Source organism: Pristiophorus japonicus, chromosome 1, assembly GCF_044704955.1.
Source record: "Pristiophorus japonicus isolate sPriJap1 chromosome 1, sPriJap1.hap1, whole genome shotgun sequence".
Taxonomy (NCBI): Eukaryota; Metazoa; Chordata; class Chondrichthyes; family Pristiophoridae; genus Pristiophorus; species Pristiophorus japonicus.
Genome location: NC_091977.1, coordinates 346,455,407 through 346,465,057, shown reverse-complemented (window position 1 = coordinate 346,465,057; position 9,651 = coordinate 346,455,407). Strand labels below are relative to the sequence as shown.

The 9,651-nt window shown below is 44.1% G+C and overlaps 1 protein-coding gene across 1 annotated transcript; it reads right to left on the bottom strand.

Annotated features, from left to right (window-relative positions):
- Nucleotides 1-3,307: 3,307 nt before the first annotated feature.
- LOC139273356 (inhibin beta A chain-like) lies at nucleotides 3,308-7,552 on the bottom strand. The gene is made up of 2 exons (XM_070890185.1): nucleotides 6,748-7,552; nucleotides 3,308-5,979 (listed from the first exon to the last, which is right to left on the bottom strand). The coding sequence occupies exons 1-2, from the start codon at nucleotides 7,127-7,129 to the stop codon at nucleotides 5,213-5,215; spliced, it is 1,149 nt and encodes a 382-aa protein (XP_070746286.1). The 5' UTR covers nucleotides 7,130-7,552; the 3' UTR covers nucleotides 3,308-5,212.
- Between the last annotated feature and the right edge of the window lie 2,099 nt (nucleotides 7,553-9,651).

Here is a 9,651-nt window from a genome sequence, read left to right as displayed (position 1 = left end):
CTTGGAAGCGTGCCATGGGATCTTTTACATCCACCTGAAAGGACAGGCGGGGCCTCAATTTAACATCTCATTTGAAAGACAGTTATTCCTTCAGTACTGCACTGAACTGCCAGCCTGGATATGGTGCTCAAATCTCTGGAGTGAGGCTTGAACCCACAACCTGCTGACGCAGAAGGGTAAGTGCTTGCACTGAACCACGTCTGCCACCCATAAGTACAATACAATTGAAGTGACTTAATTTCCTGCAATAAATAGATATCAGAGTTCTAACTGAATTGTGGCAAATGGTGTTAGTCAGGCTATTTTAACTCTGTGTTTGTTTATCGTTGGGTGTGGGAAATGCACTGACTTCACTGAGGCTGTGCTTAAGTCAGTTTTTTGTGCTGATAACAGCTTTATTCCACAAACAGCATCCATTATTTTGCAACATATGTTAATATTCCTTTATGCAACTGAAAAATAAACATTTATTTACTGTTTATGCAATAAATATTAAATGATCAAATTATACTGTTTACACATATAAGTGCATAAATTAATTTTACATTTGAAATCATATTAGCCGAACAAACATTGCTTTGAAGCATTATATTTCAAATGCACAGAAAAATGAAAGACAATTTTGGATTGTTGGTCTAGATAAGGTGCACTTTAAAACAAAATACAACAAAAACAGTTAGTGTAGGTATTTTAGCTATTTGTCAAATTAAGGATGTAATCTGTACTTAATTCTGACACATATTTGACTGAGAGATGGAACAGTCCAATTTATGGAAAACTATACAAACAGTGTTAAGCCTGACCCATGATGGAATTTACAGTTTTATACATCTGTAATAGCAGAAAGCAGTAATAGGATGCTAAGAAAAGAGGTAAACAGTTATTGTCATTTCATTCACTAGATTATAAAAAAAATATTTTGCTCCATTTAAGCTATTTAAAAAATATAATATTTCAAATGTTCTGGGTAAGATATAATTAAAAACTTCCTGTGGCTATTTAATGGTAAATTATCTGGGGCACCAAAACAGACAGTAGTCCTTTCAATTAGCTTTCTACCCACTACAGCATAATGTATAAAACTGTAAATTCCATCATGGGTCAGGCTTAACACTGTTTGTATAGTTTTCCATAAATTGGACTGTTCCATCTCTCAGTCAAATATGTGTCAGAATTAAGTGGAGAAGCAGACAGGCAAATTTGTTTACACGGGTGCATTTAGCAGCAGGATCATCTGCAAATAGATTAGTAAAACAACATTGGAATGAAATTTAGGAATGCTAACAGGATCTCTGCATGAACAAGGCAACGCCTCGATTTTAAAATTCTCATCTTTTTTTTCAAATTCCTCCATGGTTTTGCCCCTCCTTATCTTGGTAACCTCCTCCAGCCGTACAACCACCCAAAATCTCTGCACTCCCCGATTTTCTTCACTCCACCATTTGTGGCCATGCCTTCAGCTGCCAAGGCCCTAAGCTCTGGAATTTCCTTCCTAAACCTTTCCACTCTCTCTACTCCTTTAAGATGCTCCTTAAAACCTACTTCTTTCACCTATCATAGCATCTCTTTATGTGGCTCAGTGTCAACTATTGTTTGATAATCGTTCCTGTGAAGCGCCTTGGGACATTTTGCTATGTTAAAGGTGCTATATAAATGCAAGTTTTTATATGAGAATAAGTTCTGTGTATGTGTGGAATCTGACAATTCCTGATTGAGTGGCTGCAATTTCATATATATAATCATATATTTAAAATGCACATAATATTTTTATGCTGACTTATTTATTTATATATTAGCAGATGAAGTAATAATGTTTATTATCTGTCAAACTCATAAGTTAAAGAAAAACTTGATTTACATAGCACCTTTCATGACCTCAGGATGTCCTAAAATGCTTTACAGCCAAAATTTTGTTTTGAAGTGTTGTCTCTGTTGTAATATAGGAAACGCAGCAGCGAATTTGCACACAGCATGATCCCACAAACAGCAATGAGATAATGACCAAATATTTTTTAAGGGTTTGGTGGATAAATATTGGCCAAGACACTGGGAAGAACTCCCATGCCCTTCTTTAAATAGTGCCATAGGATCTTTTACATCCACCTGAGAGAATTTCATTTAACATCCCATCCAAAGGATAACACCTTCAATATTACAGTGCTCTCTCAGGACTGAAGAGTCAGCCTTAGATGGCATACTTAACATCTCATGGAGCAGGGCTTGAACCCACAACCTTCTGACTCAGAACCAAGCATGCTACCAATAACCACGGCTGACACCTGAGCTAATGCTGAAAGATGATGTACACACAGCCATCTGTACAAATCAACCGCTCAAGCTGGTGACTGAACTGACAATGTGTGGGGAGACTGGTGGATAGTGAACGTTATAACACTGGGTGACAGTCCAACTACAGTGTTGACAGAATGCTCAAGAACTAGTCAAGAACTAGGACTGAATAAGTACAGAAATTCAAACTTGTCTACTCCACATCTCAGTATCTAAGGATAAAAAGGAGCTGTGGGTGGGGGTGGGGAAGGTTACGGGATGTTGCTGTAACATCAATACTGTAACATGGCAGTGCTCTGGTTGTATTTGTTAATTGTGACGATCTGCAATGCGCTGCCTGAAAGAGTGGCAGCAGCAGATTCAGTCGTAACTTTCGAAAGGGAATTGGATATAAATTTGAAAAGGAAAACTGTGCAGGGCTATGAGGAATGAGCAGAGGGGAGGGACTAATTGGACAGCTTTTTCAAAGAGCCGGCACAGGCTCGATGGGCCAAATGGCCTCATTCTGTGTTGTAAGATTCTATGATTTACCTGCTGGTTCAGAGTTACCGAAATGGTTGCCATGCTTATTTTTTCTAAAAACACGCTTGACCAGACCAACACAAAGAAACCGGATCTTTTAAGGCGATTAAAAAGTTTGCAGATTCAAGAAATAAATGTACATCTCATCGTACTGTATAGGGGTATGTAAAAATACATCTAGCCCAAAAAAGCACATCAAACGACTCCTTTTTGGTGCTTAAGGCTGTCGGCTTGTTTTCTACTGACTAGGGAACAACCAGCAGCGAGTCAGAAAGGTTACACGGAATCTCCTACAAATGTCTCTGCTTTTACAGCCCAAGCGTGACTGGTTGTGTTAAGCGCCCTCCGAGCGAGTGGTTATTCCCGAATGCGTTTGGGTCGCAGTGCAGTCTGGAAGTTGCAGTTCGTTTGGTCCTAAGTTGCCCATCAACAATTCCCCCACCCCCCACCTCCCCGAGTCTGACGGCAAGGAACTCCCACCGTCTGCCTCCCGCAGAGAGTCTTGAGAGAACAGTGTTTGGCGATGTAGGTTAGACAGACCAAGGTTTGAGCTTTGAACTGTTACTATTCGAGATTCAGATCAGAATACTGCCGGGATCACCAAAATCAAAAGCCACGCCATGTCAAATGCTCAGTAGAAAACAGCTGAGCTGCGATCAATATCCTGTTCTACCAATTCAACAATACAACTAATATCTCAGAAAAGTCGGTAGGAATGGGCTAGATTGTGCTGAGTTCTTTTTTTAAAGCACGACATTCTGGCATCATTAAAAAATTAACTTGAAAAGACAATCATCGAAGTCAATAGACTCATTTGGTGCCAGGAAATATGACACAAATCCCATCCATCGCCTCATTAAACTGGCAGATAACCGATCGTGGCGAATGAAGCCTTTACAATGTCTCACATGAAATACTAAAACAATATCTGTTTCTTTAATAACACTTTTTAATCGCTCTCAGCGACGTCGTTACAAAAATAGGCCTACTATTTAAAGCAAAAATTCGGATTTTTTTTCTAAGACGCTGATCCAAATTCTTAAATAAGAAAAAAAGCAGACCGCGAGAAGTGCTTTTTGCTAAATCGCTTTCAGACAGTGTGCAAACTACACCTGGGGTCTGGGTTTTAACTCGGGCCAGATCGTCGGTGCTTCCAGACATCCAGATGTATATGTGCTGATGTATCAAACGTATTGAGTATTTAATCCAAACCCTGATACTGGAGCCATATTCATCTACAGGTGATTTTTATACATTTTTTTGTTTTTTTAAATATTATCCTTGTAGAAATCACACAATAACATTGACACAAATCTCTTTGGTGTATGTTCGTCCGTTGATACAAAATTTCATAGAAACTCGTTTTGTTCTCTTCTGAGTGCAGTCCCCTGTCCTTTCCAATACTCTGTTTAAATACAGTTAGACAGGCAAATGTCGTTTTAGTGCAAATCGTAAAGGTCACAAAGTTAAAAAAAAACCTTTGGCCCGGCAGCCGGGCGAACGCGTTCCTTTCAAGTATCTCTCAACAAACTGAATATTTACTTCCAACAGAAGCAAGCGTCTTCTTTTAGGTAAACCAAAGAAAGCCTCTTTTTTAGGTTGCATAGTTCTGGTCTTAGGCACTTTACACATGTGTAAGTAGTTTTTGCAAAGAAAAAACAGTCACCTCCTTGGTAAAGCTCGACCCCGTGTTTAAACAACAGAAAGTTAGATCTTGTGCATTTTGTCTGGGAAAGTGCCATAGGGTGTCACGATGAAAACGAAATAAATGCACTAGAAGAAGTGTGTGTGTAAGAGTGCGTGCAGGTGAATGTGGGTCAGGGTGTGAAGGCCAGCTGTTAGCCACAGGTGGGGAAGCGGACGTGGCTGTGAGGGCCACACGGGCTTTGGTCCAGGTGGATCCGGATAGTAACCCTCGAGTGTACTTGCCTAAAGTTTGAGTTCGCTTTATAGCTCTGGGGAGACCAACACAATGTAATGTCCGAAGTACGGTGTGTGTAGTATGTGATTGTGTTTCTGTGTGTAGTATGTGTCTATGTTACTCTCTCTGTATATGAGTGTGTATGTAGCGTGTGTCTATGTTATTCTCTCTGTATATGAGTGTGTGTGTGTAGTATGTGTCTATGTTATTCTCTCTGTGTATGAGTGTATATGTGTAGTATGTGTTTATGTTATTCTCTCTGTGTATGTGTATGTGTGTAGTATGTGTCTATGTTATTCTCTCTGTGTATGAGTGTGTGTGTAGTATGTGTCTATGCTACTCTCTGTATTAGTGTGTATGTGTGTATTATGTGTCTATGTTATTCTCTCTGTGTATGAGTGTGTGTGTGTGTGTGTCGGTCTCTCTCTTTGTACGAGTCTCTCTTTGTCTGAGTCTGTGCGTGTGTGTATCTCACAGGGTTTATGAACAGCCACACTCCTCAACGATCATGTTCTGGATGTCCTTTTTCACAATGTTGTGTCCGTCATCGTAATAGAGCATGGACATTGCCCTGAGTTTGGTGGGTACACAGCACGATTTGATATTGTTGAAAGGGCTGTAACCCCTGATCCTGTAATGGTTGATGACAGCCGAGTGGAAGGAGAGGGACGAGCCCGAGGTCCCGGCGATGTGGCTCGGACATTCGCCCTCGCAGTAGTTCCCAAAGTACCCAGACGGCGCTATGATCCAGTCGCTCCAGCCGATGTCTCGGAAATTCACAAAAAACTGTTTCCTGCAGCAAATGTTGACCTTTCCGTCGCACTCCAGCCCCCGCTTGCGGATCCGGTGAGTGTGAGCGTCTGATTCCCGGACCAGCAGCATCAAGAAGGGGCGGTGTGCCTCGTCCCGCTCCTCCGGCTCTATCAGGACGGGGGAGACGCCAGCCTCCCGACACAGGTCGCAGGAAACCTTCAGCATCAGGGACCTCTCCTGGGTGGCCAGTATCGCCTGCACAGTCCTCGACACTGGGAGGGTATGCCAGCCGCTCCTCTTGATGTCCACCTGCTTCTCGCTGATGGTCTTGCTGCCATCTCCTTCCTGGTACAACCTGATGGTCACTTTGCTCCTGCTTCGGTTGGACTTGTTCGCGAGCTTCAGGTAGAGCCAGATATTGGCCTGATCCACCAGGGACAGGTCGCCATCTTCCTCCTTAGCGATCTGAAAGTGCACCACATCCTGCGACGGACCTGAGAGCCAGAAAGGGGGGGGGGGGGGGTGCAGAATATGAACCAGTTAGTCCGAGGCAGTCACAAGCAGAGATACAAGCAGTATCTTCCTTTAATGACAAGAGCGACTGCAACACAAATAAAGCGCGGCTGCTTATTCGGCGCTGTACTGCTTCACTGTCACACCAGTCCGGGGCTTGATTCATAGAATGGTACAGCACAGAATGAGGCCATTCGGCCCATCGAACCTGTGCCGGCTCTCTGATAGAGCTCTCCAACTAGTCCCTCTCGCCTGCTCTTTCCCCATAGCCCTGCAATATCTTTGAGTATATATCAATTTCCCTTTTGAAAATGACTATTGAATCTGCTTCCACCAACCCTTCAGGCACTCCAGATCATAGCATTTCCCCTCTGGTTCTTTTGCCAATTACCTTAATTCTGAGTCCTCTGGTTTCCCACCCTCCTGTCAGTGGAAACAGCTTCTAATGATTTACTCTTTCAAACCTCTTCATAACTTTGAACACCTCTATTAAGTCTCTCCTTTCACATCCAGACTGTTAACCCTTGGGACACCTAAACCTGCTTCCTCAATAGATTGTATCTGATCTTACTTATCTCGCATTGTACAGATGGCATCCGAGACATAGTCTAATTTAAAAGGGATAACTCCACAGATGTAGAAATCGTGTTCAACTTTATTTCCATTTTAAGTGCAATTATTAGCACTTAAATCTGAATAGAAAACACAATACAATCCGTAAATATATATATTTAATTGATGTAACTGACCTGCTTCGGCGAAGCTAATGATCTCTGAAGCCTGTTCGGGTTCGTTCAGTGCTGACTTGCTGGACGAATGCTCTTCGATCTCCACTCTGCCGTCCTCTCGCACCCGCCCTACGTGCAGTTTCTTCAAGGCGTTTAAAAGTGCGGCTTTGGGGACCGGGTGGGTGATGTTGGGCCTGTTCTTCAAGTGCAGCATGTTCAGAATGTGCCTCTTCACGGCTTCCACCAGCTGATTGTCAGCGCTGGCTAGGTCCGGCTGCAGCTTGGGCAGGGAGCAGGTTGGGCAGTCCGATACCGGCCCTTCCTGGGCAGGTAAGGTAGGAGAAGCCCGCGCCCAAACCCCACCGAGCAGCAGAAATAATCCACCGAGCAGGCAAACTGACATCTTCTTCAAAGCTGCCGAGAGAAGGAGGAGGAGGAAGGGAGTGGATGGGAGAGAAGTTCCCAAAATAAAAAGAAAATTTGTGAAAAAAAAATTTGACTGAAGTTTTGTCCAATGTGCAGGGGATTGTTCCAAACTCCTGGAAGTGGCAGAGATGCTGCTTGTGATATCCTAGGAGAGGAGAGGTTACTCAATAAATGAGATAGGTATCTTTTCGATGTGATGGTCCCGGCTACTGTTAAAGCCGCTCTCTCTGGGACAGTCTCTGTCTGTTTCTCTCCTCTGCTTTGCAAACTTTACAGTGGGAGGTTGAAGTTTCTCTCTCTCTCTTCCCCCAGTGCTGACGTGTGGAGAAGCTCGGCGCTCTGGAGCTGCCTCAGATCCTCACTGCTCCAGTCAGAGACCTTTCGCACTTTTGGGGAAGGGACCACAGCACTCAGTTTGAGCTGACGGGCAGGAGTGTCAGACCGGAACAGATGACAGTGCAGAAGTGTGTGGGGTGGAGGCGGATTCACCCCACGTCAGGACCAAGTGAGGAGGAGGGGAGGGGGGGTTCTGCTCTTTACAATTCAGAAATTAAACGTGTGAAGGAAAAGCTGGCAAAAGGAAGGGGTGGGTGGAGGTTGGAGACCGACGTGTGCGTCCTTCGAGCGTCTTTGCAACTATTTAACCCATTGAGGAGGGAATTCCTGAAATACTTTAATAGGAAATCGAACAAAACCGCAGACTAAGCACCTCAGCCTTGAGCTCGGGACCGGCGCTCTCTCTCACTCCTATGAGCGCAAGTCTTGCCGGTGTCGGGACTGCAGAGACTCAGGGCGATCAGAGATCCGAAGCCGATCGGACCGTTTAACAGTTAAATGTAGAATAATTAAAGTAGTTATTTATAGACGTGACTGACTCTCCACAAGGCTTCTAATCATAGAAGAGTGAAAATAAGCACTGTTCACTAAACCTACCCCTCCTAAATCTCTAGATGTACAAATCCCAGTGAATTAAATGCCAGTTGGAGGGCTTGTGTTAAAGATCTCAAACCCGTAGAGTTTGGTACTTACTTTGTTCCATTTTTAGCAGCGGATAAGCAGATCTGCGTCAAAAGCAGGAGATTCAAGAGGAGTCTTGATTCTGAAAGGCTGGGGTAACCGTGTTAAAGCGAACCTTTCAACCCGTATTAAAGCTTACAAACACAGGAGTCATCGTATGCACTGGCAATTGCTATTCAACACAGTCCCAGCAATGAGATTTAAACAGGATTGAAAAGGTCAGATTATGTGAGCAGCTGGTAGAAAACCGCATTGCTAATAAATTTCCATGCAAGGTACTATCCGAAATGATTTGGGATCCCACCTAAATCCTTGGTCATGTATTAGCGCTGGCTTCAAGTACTTTTCACTGTAAACAACATTGCGTGGAAAAAACAAATGCTCCAGTGAACATTATTAGTTCTATCATCGGCTGTAGACAGATCCATACACAACCGAGCTAACTACGCAAAGGATGCTGCACGGTAAAATATTCCATGGTGACGTTTCCAATTCAGGGTCTATGGAGCAGGTTTTGACAGGCTTCCGTGGTGCATGACATACTCGTGCTTCTAAACACTAAGCCTTGTTATTAAGTCAGCGTGTTGAAAAGGACTGTGAGTCAGACTCATGCAAAGATCTCGGTTGCAATGATTTATTAGGAATCACGTTGGCAATGCATTCCCTCTCTGTCTGCCTGTCTGTCTCTCTCTGCCTCTCTCCTCTCGCCTCGCTCTCTCTGCCTCTCTCTGTCTGCCTCGCTCTCTCTGCCTCTCTCTCTGTCTCTCTCTGTCTGTCTGTCTCTCTCTCTGCCTCTCTCTATCTGCCTCTCTCTGCTCTCTGTCTCTCTCTGCCTCTCCCCTCTGTCTGCCTGCCTCTGCTGTCTCTATCTGCCTCTCTCTGTCTGTCTCTATCTGCCTTTCTCTGTCTCTGCCTCTCTCGTCTATCTGTCTCTCTCTCTCTCTCTCTGCCTCTCCCCTCTGTCTGCCTCTGCTGTCTCTCTCTGCCTCTCTCTGTCTGTCTCTGCCTCGCTGCCTCTCTCTGTCTGTCTGTCTCTGCCTCTCTCCTCTGTCTGTCGGTCTGTCTCTGCCTCTCTCCTCTGCCTGTCTGTCTGTCTGCCTCCCTCTACCTCTCTCGCGGTGTCTCTCTTTGTCTCTCTCCCCTTTGTGTCCCTCTCCTCTCTATCTCTCTTTCCTCTCTGTGTCTCATCTCCCACTCTCTCGGCGTTCCTCTCTTCTCACTCTCGCTCTCTCCTCTCTGTGTCTGTAATCTTTTAAAGAATGCAATATTATGGAGACCAAATGTAATCAAACGGCGCGTCTAACGCAGTGCTTGTCAGATTAATCTTGCTGGTCCCATTGTCATAAACCGCTCACTTGTATTCCGCCTCGCTGGCTGTCGTGAAAATACATCATTTTACTGAGTACAGTTGAAACACTTGTACACTCTCGGTGGCTTTCATTCTGCCCCTAGCTATTTTGCGGAGGACAGTGAAGCTTTTAA